This window comes from Chiloscyllium punctatum, chromosome 37, assembly GCF_047496795.1.
Source record: "Chiloscyllium punctatum isolate Juve2018m chromosome 37, sChiPun1.3, whole genome shotgun sequence".
NCBI lineage: Eukaryota > Metazoa > Chordata > Chondrichthyes > Orectolobiformes > Hemiscylliidae > Chiloscyllium > Chiloscyllium punctatum.
In genome coordinates, this window is record NC_092775.1 from 47,934,077 (window position 1) to 47,951,311 (window position 17,235).

The 17,235-nt window shown below is 40.6% G+C and overlaps 1 protein-coding gene across 7 annotated transcripts in view; it reads left to right on the forward strand.

Annotated features, from left to right (window-relative positions):
• Positions 1-17,235, forward strand: part of dnmt3bb.1 (DNA (cytosine-5-)-methyltransferase 3 beta, duplicate b.1) — a 284,701-nt gene that overhangs the window by 119,978 nt on the left and 147,488 nt on the right. For all 7 annotated transcript variants that reach the window (XM_072556783.1, XM_072556785.1, XM_072556789.1 and 4 more), the window contains 2 exons: positions 6,587-6,754; positions 16,881-17,039. In XM_072556783.1, coding sequence (XP_072412884.1) covers positions 6,587-6,754; positions 16,881-17,039 — 327 coding nt within the window. The remainder of the gene's footprint in view (positions 1-6,586; positions 6,755-16,880; positions 17,040-17,235) is intronic.

Consider the following 17,235-nt stretch of genomic DNA (forward strand, 5'->3'; position numbering starts at 1 on the left):
TCCTGACACTTTTTAAATATGACATCATATTTCGCAAATTCTTCCAAGTGCTGGAAATTGTGGATAAGTTACACTTGCTGGGCCATCTATTTAATAGTAGTCTACCCGTCAGATAGGACATTTTGCTTTATTCCTGATGAAGGGCTTTTGCCCGAAACGTCGATTTCACTGCTCGTTGGATGCTGCCTGAACTGCTGTGCTCTTCCAGCACCACTAATCCAGTATTTGGTTTCCAGCATCTGCAGTTATTGTTTTTACCACCATTTTGTCATTTCATCATATGTTCTGTATTAATACACTGGGTTTCATCTGTCATGGGATGAAATCTTCCCAGCTCCTGAAAGATGTGGGCTATGATGAGAAATTTGGGAAAATTGGATGAGATGTGTGGTGAGGACTTTCCCAACATCGAGATCAAAAAGTCCAATTTTCCAAGTGTTAGATAATGAAATGAGATTCTCACTATTAAGAGGTGAGAGATCTATTTGTATGGGCAGACACTCATTATCACCCTGATTGCTTTCTAATATTGCTTCATTAATTTGCAGTTTCCCATTTTTGCAACTGCTGGATTGAAACAAGATATTGAGAGTTCCTGACATGAAAGCCAGAGTGACTCTGGAAGCCGGTGACTCCAGCTCGCAATTTGCTCCTCTGGACCACCATCTTGGACACTAGCACAAAAATCACGGAGCATATTTCACATGCAGCACTTGTGTGCACCCATATCCATGGCCACTAGTGTATGACTTATACCAACCTCACCGCATCATTGCAGCACATCTTTCATCCACTTACACTACACTTCTGCACTTCAGTGCTTTACAATGCTACACTGGCATCTTTCATTGCAGCGCTGCTGCAAGGACAATTTGCGCACAGGGCCTGGTACTCATCACATGGATTGAATTAGGCTGCTTCTTAGGGATCCATGCTTGCTCTCTTAGCGCTCACTTACATTGAGCTCCTTGAGCTCACAGCATTCCTACCTTGCCTTGCCTTGCCTTGCCTTTTTGCAGATTGTCCCTTCAGCCAGAGAGTAAACAATCACAGTACCCCTGTCTTGTAATTGCCTTTTAAAATTGACATAAAATCAGGCAGCTCATTGTGGTTGTCTGCAGTCATCATTCAAGGGGTGGACATATTGTTGTACAGCACATACTATGTCAGTCTCACAATTGCACTATGTTCTATTCATGTACTCTGTAAGACATTGCATGTGCTTCATGCAAATGGCCATATCTCAAAGTCTAAGGGGAGTAGTCCTCAGTTAGGGACGTCATGGTTTTGTGCATTTAGAGCAGCTTCAATTATAGTCGAGGGACTTGTAAGTGGTCAGATGGCCAGTTGGGTGGACATGGTCAGGACCGTCTCCTTGTAGGGAGTGAGGAACTGAATATTGGGCACTGACCACCCTCTTGGCTCTTTGTGTCTTATTATGGTTTGTTTTCTTCTGGAATGAGACAAAGTGAGGGATTGAATGAGTGCCTGGCATAGTGTTAATGTTACTTCCAATGGGGAAAGGGGTAAGCTGTACCAATTGAGTGATTACAAGGCGCAGAAGCCATCTAGGGTTATTATGACAAGTGAGAAAATCAGGCTAGCATCAGATGAGTGGAGTGTGGAGAGTTAGGGACAATCGTTTAACAAGATTGATTGGTCTCATGAAGAAAAACCCTCCCTCAACATGACAAACTGACATGAGCCTAGTATTTATTTTTAAAGTTTTCTGTTCTTACTTGATTAGCCTGTAAGTATTTGTATTTCATAGTGGACATCATATCCTGTGTGCATGTCTACTAAAGATCAAACAGCAGCATTATGGAGGACACATTCTTGTTACATATGGTACTTTGATATCTAAAAGGTGGGCTGAGTGAACTTCTTTTCAAAGGAGCTATTATTGACTTAGTCCAATGATGCTATTACCTGTTTTATGCTATTACAGTAGCAAATCAGCCACCTGTTTTACAACTCTTCTGATTTTCATTCCTGGTGACTTCTTTTTAAGAGAAGCCCAGTATCACTATAGCATAAAGTTATAATGCTTCAGTCGGTGCATCTAAAACTAACATTAAATTGATCTAGCAAAATCTATTAACAAGATAAACCATCTTACATTTTTTTATTGCTCAGCTTTACTTAAAAATGCATTGTGCTTTTTCCCTGTTTCCATGGTTTCCTGATAAGACCATAAGACGTAGGAGCAGATGTATGCTTTATACAAAGGTGCAAATGCAAGATTGCTTTAAAAGATATAGATTAGATGAGATTTCAGGTGCTTGCTTCTGAGGAAAATCACATATTTGCATTTAGAAATTTGTCCATACCAGTACTTTCATGATTAGGTGAAAGGTTGCGAGGTAACTCCTCCTTTGAGATATAAATATATGAGCTTATAGATTGCTGGGGTGGGAGAATTCAATGAGACAATAGGATCATTTGCTTCTCAAAAGTTAGATTTTGAAAGTATTGGTAGGTATTTGAGAACTAGAGAAGACATGATTTTGATTTTTGCCGTATCTCAAAACCAAACAGGTTATTGGACAAATATCTACGGTTGTCAGCTTATCACGAATAACATAATTCCATCAGTAATAGCAAAAATTTGGTTGAGCATCAAATGAGCATATCTACATCAGAATAAAAAAAAGTCACAATGTAAAATTTAACAGCAGTCCTATATTCCTCCGAGTGTCTTCTTAATATGACAATGCTAATTGCAGCTCCATGATTTGAGAAACTCAGTACTAGTTTCTTGCTGTGTTATTTTACTTTGGTGTCTTGCTTTCTCATTGATGTAATACCAAGCCTTACAGGCAGTGTAACACAACACAAGCAATGAATAATTGCTACTGCTGTGGCATTTTATCCATTTTACAGCATGAATAGGGATGCAGCCTTCGTTATTGGAGATTGGTGCTCACATTTACCTCTGTCCAAATGGATGAATTTTCGATTAGTTAAAGCCTTTGAGTACTCAGGAGCATAGGAATGAGAGTAAGGCGTTTGGTCTGAAGAGACTTCTTTGGCACTTAATTGCTGATCATCACTTCAAATCCATAATCCCACACTATCTACATATCTCTTTACATCATTGCTATTTAGAAATCTACACATGTCTGCTTTGAATATACTGTATACTCTAGTCTTCTCCCCGTAACCCTTGAGCCCCTTACTAATCAAGAACACATATATATCTCTGTCTTAAAAACATTCAATGACTTGGCCTCTACAGCCTTCTGCAGCAATGAGTTCCACAGAATCACCAATTTCTAGATGAAGAAATTCCTCTTTGTCTCTGTTCTGAAGGGTCATCCCTTCACTCTGAAGCAGTGCCCTCTGGTCCCAGCTTTTCCTACCAGTGGAAACATCTTCTCCATGTTCACTGTGTCCAGGCCTCTCAATATTCTGCCAGTTTCAATGAGAACCTTCTTCATTCTTCTAAACTCTATCAAACACAGACCCACAGTCCTCAACTGCTCCTCAAATGACAATCTCTTTATTCCCAGGATCATGCTTGTGAACCTTCTCTGGACCCCCTCTAAGGCCAGTACATTCTTCCTTAGATATGGGGCCCGAAACTGCTCACAATATTCCAAATGCGATCTGACCAGAGCCTCAGCAGCACATCTCTGCTTTTGTCTTATAGCTCTCTCAAAATGACTCCCAAAATTGTATTTGCCTTCCTAACTGCCGACTGAACCTACTGACTAACCTTAACAGAATTCTGAACTGGAACTCCTCAGTCCCTTTGTGCTTTAGATTTCCGAAGCATTTCCCCATTTAGAACATAATGTATGCTTTTACTCTTCCTACCAAAGTGCAGAATCTCACAGTTTTCCATATTGTGATCCATCAGACACTTCTTTGCCACTCTCCCAACCCATCCATGTCCTTCTGCCACCTCCTTCCTCAACACTACTTGTCCCTCCTATCTTTGTTGCAAACTTAGCAACAATACCCTTAGCTTCCATATCCGGATTGTTAATATATAATGTGAATAGTTGTGGTCCCACATTGACTGACATCTGCACAGCCTCACTAGTTACTAGCTGCCATCCTGAAAAACACCCCGTTAACCTGACTCTGTACCTTTGGCCAGTCAGCCAATCCTCTATCCATTAATATAGAACATAGAACATTACAGTGCAATACAGGCCCTTTTGGCCCTCAAAGTTGAGCCGACCTATCATACCAGTCTGAAGCCCATCTAACCCACACTATTCCATGTACATCCATATGCTTGTCCAATGACGACTTAAATGTACTTAAAGCAGACAAAGCATTCCATACCCTTACTACTCTCTGAGTAAAGAAACTACCCCTGACATCTGTCCTATATCTATCACCTCTCAATTTAAAGCTATGTCCCCTCGTGCTCGCCGTCACCATACTTGGAAAAAGGCTCTCCCTGTCCACCCTATCTAACTCTCTGATTATCTTATATTCTCTATTAAGTCACCTCTCAACCTTCTTCTCTCCAACGAAAACAGCCTCAAGTCCCTCAGCCTTTCCTCGTAAGACCTTCTGTCCATACCAGGCAACATCCTAGTAAATCTCCTCTGCACCCTTTCCAAAGCTTCCACATCCTTCTTATAATGCGGTGACTAGAACTGTACACAATACTCCAGTGCGGCTGCACCAGAGTTTTGTACAGCTGTAGCATAACCTCATGGTTCCGGAACTCGATCCCTCTATTAATAAAAGTTAAAACATTGAATGTCTTCTTAAAAACCCTGTCAACCTGGGTGGCAACTTTCAAGGATCTGTGTACTTGGACACTGAGATCTCCCTGCTCATCTACACTACCAAAAATCTTACCATTAGCCCAGTACTTTGCATTCCGGTCACTCTGACCAAAGTGAATCACCTCACACTTTAGATTAGATTAGATTAGATTACTTACAGTGTGGAAACAGGCCCTTCAGCCCAACAAGTCCACACCGCCCCACCGAAGCGTAACCCACCCATACCCCTACATCCATATCGACCCCTTACCTAACACTACGGGCAATTTAGCATGACCAATTCACCTGACCTGCACATCTTTGGATTGTGGGAGGAAACCGGAGCACCCGGAGGAAACCCACGCAGACACTGGGAGAACGTGCAAACTCCACACAGTCAGTCGCCTGAGGCGGGAATTGAACCCAGGTCTCTGGTGCTGTGAGGCAGCAGTGCTAACCACTGTGCCACCGTGCCGTCCACATTAAACTCCATTTGCCACCTCTCAGTCCAGCTCTGCAGCTTATCTATGTCTCTCTGTAACCTACAACATCCTTCGTCACTATCCACAACTCCACCGACCTTAGTGTCGTCTGCAAATTTACTAACCCGCCCTTCTTCGCCCTCATCCAGGTCGTTTATAAAAATGACGAACAGCAGTGGACCCAACACCGACCCTTGCGGTACGTCACTAGTAACTGGACTTCAGGATAAACATTTCCCATCAACCACGACCCTCTGTTTTCTTTCAGCAAGCCAATTACTGATCCAAACTGCTATATCTCCCACAATCCCATTCCTCCATATTTTGTACAATAGTCTACTGTGGGGAACCTTATCGAACACCTTGCTGAAATCCATATACACAACATCAACCGGTTTGCTCTCATCTACCTTCTCTGGTCACCTTCTGAAAGAACTCCATAAGGTTTGTGAGGCACTATCTACCCTTCACAAAACCGTGCTGACTGTCCCTAATCAAATTATTCTTTTCTAGATGATTATAAATCCTATCTCTTCTAACCTTTTCCAACACTTTACCAACAACTGAAGTAAGGCTCACTGGTCTATAATTAGCAGGGTTGTCTCTACTCCCCTTCTTGAACAGGGGAGCCACATTTGCGATCCTCCAGTCTTCTGGCACTATTCCTGTAGACAATGATGATTTAAAGATCAATGCCAAAGGCTCAGCGATATCCTTCCTAGCTTCCCAGAGGACCCTAGGATAAATCCCATCCGGCCCAGGGGACTTATCTATTTTCTCACTCTGCAGGATTTCTAATACTGAAAATGTGTTGCTGGAAAAGCACAGCAGGTCAGGCAGCATCCAAGGAACAGGAGAATCGATGTTTCGGGCTTTTCCAACAACACATTTTCAGCTCTGATCTCCAGCTTCTGCAGTCCTCACTTTCTCCTCGAGGATTTCTAATACCTCTTCCTTGTGAACCTCAATCCCACCTAGTCTAGTAGCCTTTATCTCAGTATTCTCCTCGACAACATTGTCGTTTTCCAGTACCTTATCCCTAAAACCATATGGCTTGGATTTTGTATTAAAAATCTTCAAACTTTTTGAGTTGTGATACACAATCAAAAGTAGGAGAAAGAATATCTAGCTCCAGAAGCTGAGCTAATCGATATGAGCAGCCTCCAAATCCATTGAAAAATATGGATCATGTTGTAAAATGTTGACTTTACTTGGGAAACAGGAACAAGCTGCTACATGACTCGAAGCACTGTCTGTACGCAAAAAACACATTGATGATTGACATTCATAATGTTTTGTTGATACTCACATTTTGTGAAAGAACATTGTTACAAAATATGATGCTTATTTGTTTCTTGATACTTTTCATTTCAGCTCCAGAAAACCAGGAGAACTCCCTCTGATGTTTTTATAACAGAAAATCCCGTCATTGACCTCACTACAGAATCTTTGGAGAGTAATAAGATGCCTTCAAATCAGGCAGAAGACTTTGTTTGTGAAAACAGTATCGTAAAGACTACAGAAGAAGTCCCTCAGTACCAGGTAAAGTTCTAACTGAAAACTCAGAGCAAGGTTTCAAGAATTCAGGCTCCCAATACAGAATCAAAATCTCTGTGCCAGATGGAACTTTTTGATTGGACAGAATATGCTGAGTGACATTTTAACCTCTGCACCTGAATTCCTGATGTGTATTTCTGTAAAAGAAGCTCTATATTGTACACTCAAACTTTAAATCTATACATCAGTTTCTAAATGGTTTGTCTTCATAATAAACTTTATTAAGTCCAGGCATATTAAGATTACACAAATTGATCACTGTTATGATCTATATCGAGACCAATGAATATTAACATCAACACTAACTTAGCTTTATTTAGTAGGCAACTAATACACAAAGCTATAGAAGTAAGGTTGCAGGTAAACAGGGTGTTGAGGAAGTCATTTGGCATGCTTGCCTTCATTGGTCAGTGCATTGAGTATCAGAATTGGGATGTAATGTTGCAGCTATGCAGGACATTGATGATGCACTTTTAGAATACTGTGTACAATCTGGTCTCTCTGCTGTACAAAAGATGTTGTTAATTTTGAAACGATTTCGATGGATGTTGCCAGGTCTGGAGGGTTTGAGCTTGGGGGCGAGGCTGAATAGGCTGGGGCTTTCTTCCCTGGAGCATTGGAGGCTGAGGTTTATAAGTCAAGGGGGGAATGGATAGGGTGAAGAGCCAAGCTCTTTGTCCCAGGATCAGGAAGTCCAAAACTAGAAGGCATAGATTTAAGGCGAGAGGCAAAAGATTTAAAAGGGACCTGAGGGGCAACTTCTTCACACACAGGGTAGTGTATGTATGGAATGAGTTGCCAGAGGGCGATGGATGTTGCTACAATTACAGCATTTAAAAGACATCTGGATGGGTATGTGAATAGGGAGAATTTGGAGGGATATGGGCCAAATGCTGGTCATTGCAGGCGAGTTGGACCGAAGAGTCTGTTTCCATGACATATAACTCTACGACCCTTAGTATCTACCCCACATCATATTTGTACATTGTATCGTATTCTCCGTTGACGTATGGTTTTAAGTTTAAAGTTCACTTCCTTCCACTATAATCAAGCTCATTTCTACTTCCTTTTCCAGTAGCTTTTTAAACAAAGTTCTTTTCACTTTGAGCATATTAAAATCGATCTTCTTTTATAAGGCTCTTGAGGGGAATCTGTGGTCTTTAACCTTTCACACTTGTTTCCTCTAACGTGACATCTGTCATCAGATGTCCTTCACTTGGTGATTAACCAAATTGATGTCTTTTTATTTGGCAGAGCAGCACCTGTATTGTTTTTACTTCACCCAAATCCATTGGTCTGCGTGATTTTGAGAATCCGTAAGTCTGCAGCAGTACGGTCAGCTGAATTCTCCTTTTTGTCCAGATGTAAAAGCTTGCACCTGACTTTGGATAAATTTTGACCTGGGCTGACTGCCTCCATAGCAACCAGTTCTCATGGGTATATCAGTTGGCAGCTTACAGCTTAATTTCACACCATCCCCTCTGTTCCAGTTTATTCTGTTTTACTGTAAAATTTACTGATTTACTTTAATTAAAAAAAGAGTTTAAAACATGACCATTGTATAAAGCCTATGGTCATAATACTATTAATTCCAGTTAGGTGGTTGTTTTTGACCAGCGCATACCAGCTGGAGTGAAGAGCCTTTTTCTGTGCAGTAGACATCAGTGACTTCAGAACAACTCATTGGGCCAATGCTCGAACTTTTCTGATGAACATCCTTGAATATTTATATCCAAGGTCTGTGCTGAAAAGCTTGAAGTGTTACCTATTGAAATAATAGGCAGAGTAATGTGAAGAAAACATTTAGTATAAATATTACTATAACTAGATTAGATTCCCTACAGTGTGGAAACAGACCATTTGGCCCAACAAATCCAAACCGACCCTCCGAAGTGTAACCCTCCCAGACCCATTCTCCTACATTTACCCCTTACTAATGCATCTAACACAATGGGCAATTTAGAATGATCAATTCACCTGATCACTGCACGTCTTTGGACTGTGGGAGGAAAGCGGAGCACCTAGAGGAAACCCCCCCCCCCGGACATGGGGAGAATGTGCAAACTCCACATAGACAGTCGCCCAAGACGAGAATTGAACCCGGGTCCCTGGCGCTGTGAGGCAGCAGTGCTGAACCACTGAGCCACCATGTCGCCTCAGCATCCTTATCTTGCTCCACTTTGCTTTGTTTCAGAATGTGGTTGTAACATAGACCTGGAAATTACATTGCATTTAATAAACTTAACATGTTTGTATGAAGTTCCTTCCTATTAACAGAGCAACTAAGCCTCTGTGGAAATGGAGTAAAAAATACTTTGGTTCTAAAGTGTTAAATGCTCACATGGGAACATTTTCACTGTCGAATTTCAAGGCTAGGGTTTCTTGAACGTAGCATACAGAGGCCAAGCAGCAATCAGATTCTGCGCTGACAGAAAAGGAGAACAATTTCTATTCACTATGGTTTTATGGTATTTTTTACCCTTGTTTTAGGATCAAAGCTTTTTCCAATTGTAATTTGGAAGATGAAATGTTTGCAACATAATTAGCAAGCAATAACTTTAGAGAACTGATGGCGCCGCATCTATTTTCTTGCAAATTGAGTGCAGATCCACTCTGCATAGAGATGTCATGTGGGGAGGCCCTGTACTTTGCCACATTGAGCACAAGTTTGTGGGCCAAAACATTGCTTTATTATATCTGTGTTATATTTGTATCTCCTCGAAGGCAGCTCAGAGCAACATCAAAGTTTTGACATTTTAAATGGTTTTTATTGGACAATGTCATCAATGTTTTTGAGTCAAAGGCAGTAAATGAAGTTAAGTGTTAATCATCTATTTGGATTTGCTGGGGTGGCACAATAAGAAATACTGAAAGGTTTGCAGTTACATCGGAATAAATGAGTGCGGAAGGATGTTGTGGGTTGTAACATCTGATACAATAAGCTATGCATAGACAGTATACTGTAATATTTTCACTATCTGATTTTGTGGTAATTGTATAGGAAAAATGTGTGTTCCTTTTTCTCAATGTTTCATACATGATTAAACTGGCACTTATATATGTCATTGATTTGAAAATCCAATGTTTTGTTTAAATGCTACATTTATCAATTGTGGTGGAAAGGCTGAATGTTTAAGATGGTGGATATATGCAATTAAATGGAATGCACGGTCCAGAATGTAATCAGGTTGTCTGAATGCAGTTGGGGTGGCACTAAATCACACTCCTGATGTGACTTGTAGATGATGGATAGGCCTTGGGAGTCAAGAGGTGAGTTAGTTGCTGCAGCATTCTTGTGCTCTGATCCTGCTCTTGCAATAAACTGGAAAGAGTGCAAGAAGGTTTACAAGTATGTTACTGATACTGAAAGATTTAAATTATAAGGAGAGGCTGGATAGGCTGGGACTTCTTTCCCTGATGCGCAGGAGGCTGAGGGCTGACCTTTGAAGAGCTTTATGAAATCATGGGGGTCGTAGAAATGAGGGCAAAGGTCTTTTCTGCAAGGTAGGGGAGTCCAAGACTAGACGCTGTAGGTTTAAGGTGAGAGGTAAACATATAAAAGGGACCTGAGGGGCACCTTCTTCACACAAAAGGTGGTCTGTGCCTCTGACTCTAATTGCAGTATTTATATGACTAGTCTCGTTCTGGTCAAGTATAACCTCAGGATATTTAATTTGGGGAATTAGCAATGATAATGTCATTTTATGTTATGAAGACATGGTCATTACCAGATTCTTACATAGCATGGACATGTGGCTAGGGTGTCTGATAACCAGCCCCTTTATCTTATTTTCTGAATGGGTTCCTGTGATTGTACAAGGCCCTGAGGCTGTTGCTGCTCCATCTCCTCCAAGTGTTTTCCTATCTAGTAAAGACTAACAAACGTACCATCCAAAATGACTGGATTAAAGTTAATTCAAATGTTTCAGAAGAGCTTTGGAAGCAGCATTCTCAAATAACAAGTTAGGTAACAAGATCCAAAGGGCCACTCAATGGCAGTTGCATATTGCTTTTATCTGATATCAGTGCAGTTGTGTTTCATTAATTTTATTAGGTTTATTGGCTGGTATTGAGCTCAGGCAAGTCTCCTATTTCAGCAACTTAGTCACGTGCTGTGCTGATTACATCATCAAACCAACCTTCTGCAGAACAGCTTGAGACTTTCAGTTGAAATGACATGCCTGGAACATGGCACAAATTTCTCTTCTGTTATTTTAACTAAGCATCTGTCCATCTTTAGTCCACCTTTTATCTTTGTGGCTGCATTAAACTTAGTCTATTCTTTGCCTTAGTTGGCTGAGTTAAACTTATTTGAACTGAGGGAAAGAGATTCAAAGATTCATTTTATTCAGAAATCCTCCACTGTTGTGAAATATGTACTGCAGTCTTTGCACATGGTGTACTTGAAGTACTGATGTAGACATGAGTTAGGATAGACTCTTTTGCATGGACGTAAGGCAAATCTACAAGAAGGTAGCTGACATGAGAAATGTATGAAGGTAATGTAACCTGTAATTTGCTTTTCCAAGTAGTGTTGTAGCATTGTGTGTCATAAGACCATAAGACCATAAGACATAGGAGTGGAAGTAAGGCCATTCGGCCCATCGAGTCCACTCCGCCATTCAATCATGGCTGATGCGCATTTCAGCTCCACTTGCCAGCGTTCTCCCCGTAGCCCTTAATTCCTCTAGACAACAAGAACCTATCAATCTCGGCCTTGAAGACATTTAGCGTCCCGGCTTCCACTGCACTCCGTGGCAATGAATTCCACAGGCCCACCACTCTCTGGCTGAAGAAATGTCTCCGCATTTCCGTTCTGAAATGACCCCCTTTAATTCTAAGGCTGTGTCCACGGGTCCTAGTCTCCTCGCCTAATAGAAACAATTTTCTAGCATCCACCTTTTCAAAGCCATGTATTATTTTGTACGTCTCTATTAGATCTCCCCTTAATCTTCTAAACTCCAACGAATACAATCCCAGTATCCTCAGCCGTTCCTCATATGCTAGACCTATGCTAGACCTCATGTTCCTTTTTGTTTTGTGTAGCATTTCATATTTTTCTGGACAGAACCGTTATGCTTTTTGAATGGTTGCACAAGTTTGGTAACTTAAAGGAACCAGCTTGTGTTTGACTTGTGTGGGGACCTCCAGATCATACCTTCAAAACTCAGTAGAAGCAGAGTGTACAACAACAAGATACACTGCAGAAATTCACCAAGGCTCCTTAAATAGCACCTTCAAAACCTATGACCAGTACCATCTAGAAGGACATGGGTGTAGCAGGCACATGGGAACACTATACACATGAGTTCACCTCTTCAAACTATTCACCATCCTGTCTTAAAAATATATCATCGTTTCTTCACTGTCACTGAGTCAAAGTCTTGGAATTCCCTGCCTTGCAGCATTGTGGATCTACCTACATCAAAAGGACTACTGCAGTTTAAGAATGCAGCTCACCACGCTGTCAAGTATAATTAGGAATGAGTAATACATGCTGGCCCAGCCATGGTATCCACATCCCCTGAGAGAATAAGAAATTTGCAACTTAGAGGGAATTGGACTGGCTCCACTCATTCAAAGCTGTTGCAGAACTTTACAATCTTTTGAATGCTAAACATGACGAACATATGGGATACAGTTGAAACTTAGAAAAATTGTTGCAGTGAAACATTAGTGATATTTCATAGCAAGTCCTACCAACACACCTAAACTGATTCTGGTTTGGCTGCATGAATATACAAATTAGGAGCGGGAGTAGACTATTTGGTCCCTCAATCCTTCCCTGCCACTTAATATGATCATGGATGATATGATAACTCCATATTTCTGCACACACCTGATAACCTTTGACTCCCTTGCTTAATAAGAATCTATCTACGCCTTAAAAACATTCAATGACATTTCTTCCATTACCTTTTAGAAGAAGAGAATTCCAAAGACTCATGGCCCTCTGAGAGAAAAAAAATTCTCCTCATCTCTGCCTTAATCTGGTAAACCCTTATTTTCAAACTGTTCTAGATTCTCCCACAAAAGAATACTTTCCACATCCAACCTGTCAAGACTCTTCAGCAATTTGTGTTTCAATCATATAATATTTAAATCTCTTACTATTCTAAACTCCACTGATACAACCTTAACTGGTCCAAACTTTGCTTATAAGGTGACCAGTTCATTCCAGGTACTGGCCTGATAAATCTCTGAACTGCTTCTAATGCATTTATCTTCTTTCTCAAATAAAACAATTATCTGTAGACTGTAGACTAGATGTGGTCTTACCAATGTCATGAATAACTGAAGCATAACCTCCCAATTTTTGTCAGAAAAAGTAAAGAAGGTTATATTTTATTGCAAGGGCCATATTTTCTGCAATATTCATGTTGTGTACTGCAAACACTTACTTATGTGTTATTTGTTTAAATTTAATACTATCATTAACTTTTGCTATTAGACATAAGTGATGGGTTCCCACCACTGGAAGTTTTTCTTTCTTGTTAGAATTCTGTAAATTGTGAAGTAGCCCCTTAATTGTCTGGCACTGCATCCTATCCCTTTAACCTAAATTGCCAGCTCACTTTAGCTAGGTCTGCTTTCATGCCTTCATGCTGCCTTTATTTAATTTTAAACTATTAATCTTGGATCCATTCTTCTCTCCTTCAAACTGAATGTAAAATTCCATGGTGTTGTAATTGCTACTCCCTAGAGGCACCTTCACTTTGAAGTGATTAATAAATCCTATCCCATTGCACAATACTAGATCTAGTATAGTCTGCTCTAGAATGTGCTTCTCTAAGAAATCATCTTGAAAATATTCCATCAGCTCCTTAGGTTGGCTGGCTTTTCTCGTCTTGATTTTCCACTCTATATGTAGATTGAAATCTTCCATGCCTCTCCGAGAAGCGCCCATTATTTCTTCTTTTATACTTCATCTTACTATAAGGTTACTGTTAGGGGTCCTTTACAGCATTCCGGCAAATGGGTTCTTGCATTTATGACTTATCATCTCTCCCCAAAATGTATCTATATCCTGGTTTCCTGAACATAAGTCATTCTTCACTATAGTACTTACGGCATAATTAATTGATGGAGCTATGCCTCTGCCTTTTCCTGGTTTTCTCTTCTTCCTAAATGTTGTGTATCTTTCATTATCCAGATCCAGTCTGTATCATCCAACAGCCATGTCACTGTAATGGCTGTCAGAGCATATTTATTTATTTCTGTTAGCATTAACAATTCATGTCTTTTGTTTTGTATTTATGCACATACGGGTACAGTTTTGTCTTTTTTTTAAGTTTTGCAACCTTTAGCCTGATCTATTGATTCAGTCTTGGATTTATACAGATCCCTTTCTGTCACAGTCTGTTTAGACTGTGGGTGGCATGGTGGCACAGTGGTTAGCACTGCTGCCTCACAGCGCCAGAGAACCGGGTTCAATTCCCGCCTCAGGTGACTGTGTGGAGTTTGCACATTCTCCCCATGTCTGTGCGGGTTTCCTCCGGATGCTCTGGTTTCCTCCCACAGTCCAAAGATGTCAGGTGAATTGGCCATGCTAAATTGCCTGTAGTGTGAGGTGAAGGGGTAAATGTAGGGGTATGGGTGGGTTGCGCTTCAGCGGGTCGGTGTGGACTTGTTGGGCCACACAGTAAGTAATCTAATCTAATCATTTCCCATATTAACACCTTTCTCTCTTGCCTTGTCTCTACTCTTTGATTTACTCCATCTTCCAAAGTTGGATCTTTTCCTCATTTATTTAGCTTGCATGTAGACTGTCATAATCATACAGCTCCCACTTTGCTTGTGCTTGTGTCCCATGAAGTAGAGTGTCACTTCTGCAGAGCCAATCTTTGAACCATTTCACCAAACCTAATTGCCCTTTGCCGATTTGCATCCAGAAGGTACTACCTTTAGAAGTTCTGTTTATTAATTTGGTACTGAGTTCCTCATGCTAACTATTGCAGAACCTTTTTTTTGTCTTGCACATGTCATTGATGCTTGCATGGGCCAGGATGATTAATCCTCTGCATTGCATTGTAAATTCCTCACCAACCCTGAGCAGATGTCCTGAATCTTGGCATTCAGGTGGACAGCACGACCTCTGGACTCTTGCTCTTTGCTGCAGAGAACAGTGTTAATCCCCTTCACTATACTGGCCCCTCCTACCACTACATTCCTTTTTGCTCTCCCACAGTGCCATAGAAGTTGATCTTATCCGCCCTGCTACCTTAACTGACCTCTAACTTGTTGGTTATTGATGAAGGTTGTAGCTTCTGCACTCCTTTCCTTCTTCACTCACAGTTACACCTTCCTTTCTCTGAGTAATGACCAAATCAGACAATCCGATCCTAGAGGGAATGACTGCCTCCTGGTGCAAAATATCAAGGCAACACTTCCTCTCTGTGATGTATTGCATTGTGTAGTTCAGCTTCCAGCTCATAGATTCAGAGCTGAAGCTCCTCAACCTGTAAACATTGACTGAACATATTTGCCCTGGATCACACTGGCATTCATGAGCTCTCACATACTGCACACATAACATATCCTTAACTACATAAGTAACTACATAATTAGTTTATTCAGTTATTTATTTTCCTTTATAAATGAGTAGAATAGATGTTACTGCCATACAGTATGGGCTGTAGAAAGTTTATAGAGACCATCAGTTACTCTGCAGGCCATGTCCCTGAAAGTGGAGAAAAATCCTAATCACATTGAATTATACATCAGTCACATGCTTGACATATCTTGAGGAATAATCTGGCTGATAATTCATGAGATCTTTTCATTTTGGTTAAAGGGGCACAGATAGAAGAATTGAGTGCAGCGGTGATCTTGACTGCCCCTGGCAATTACATTTTTATGGAGGAAGCTGACTGCAGTGTTTTACAGCAAACAACACCAAGTTCCAACTGCTTCCACCCGTGTGCATCAATGTTTACCATCAATATTTAGTCTAAGCTATACAGACCCTCTTTAATCTAAAAACCTTTTCCCTGACCAAATTGGTCCCATAATGCATGAAGGCAGCATGAAACAACCTAAAGGAGCTGTGGCATGTAAGGAAATTTCCTGTATAATCAAGAAAAAAAGTCAAAGGAGCCATTTTCTTCACCACTGCACTTTTCAGCATTTCCAAGGGGTCATTTCCTCCTTAATAGCCTAGTCTACTTTTCAATCAGTCCCAACAACCATTCCCAATCCAATGCTGCCTTCTCACACAGGCAGACAGCTGTCTTCCTCCTGTGCAGAGCATTGATCACTCCTTCCAAATGAATGAGTGAATTATTTATACTTGTTTCAATATAGTATACTGTATTTGCGGCTCGCGATATGGTCTCCTCTAAACTGGGGAGACAAGCAAAGATTGGGTGACCACTTTGCAGAGTCTCCATTCAATCTGTAAATGTGTTCTTGAGCTTTGGGTTGCCTGTTCATTTATTTTCTTGTATCATTCTCACTCCTGACCTCTGAATGTATTATTGAAGCTCTACTTAAGCTCAAGTTATCTTTTGATTTAGCACATTTAAGCCTTGTGAACTCAATTCAGTTGTTTCAAACCATGATCTCACCCCCCATTTCCTGCATTGAAACTGTAGGTGATCATTCTACTACTTCTGTTTACACTTACACCCCATCTAGCCTTGTATTTTCCTTTTTTGCTTGCCCCCTTTGCAGTGACTTTGCTTTGCACCCCTATCCCCTTTGTTCATTTATCTCTCCTGTCTTCCACCTCATCACAGATCTTTTGTTCTTTTTTCACCTCTTCTCTGTACTTGCTTAACACCTATTATGACATTTTCTGAGTTCTGGTAAAAGACCTAATGAAAGATAAGGGAAGAATCAAACAAAATCTTTTAATTCCTAATTTTGTAGACACAATCTCTCACCTTGTCATGGATGTGCTTTTGTCAGAAAATACCAGAAAAATGATTGACCAAATTCAAATTTGTTTTTGTCTCCTGGCAACCAGCTACACTAGCTGCTGGATCAAAAGGTTACATTGTATCTTGTTCAGAACACTTGGTGCTGTCAGGTAGTTCTGTTAGCTTTTAACTTTCTTAAGGGTACACTACTTTCCAAATCTTAATAACAAAGGTAATGTTTTTATCTTTAGGATGGTAAAGGTTATGGTATTGGGGAGCTGGTTTGGGGGAAGATCAAAGGATTCTCATGGTGGCCAGCTATTGTGGTTTCCTGGCGTACACCTGGAAGAAGGCAAGCTGCAACAGGAATGAGGTGGCTTCAGTGGTTTGGAGATGGCAAGTTCTCAGAGGTAAGTCCAAAGATAAATCAAAGTTTCAGAACAACTTTACTCATGTACATTGTTTTCTGAATGATCATACAGTAACATTTCAAATTTGGTGAATTTCCCATACACATGCTTAAATTGTATTATGTCTCTGTGCACACTTTTTATGTAGATCTGGGTATCCTACAGAAAATAAGGATAGTAAATGCAAGAATATAAT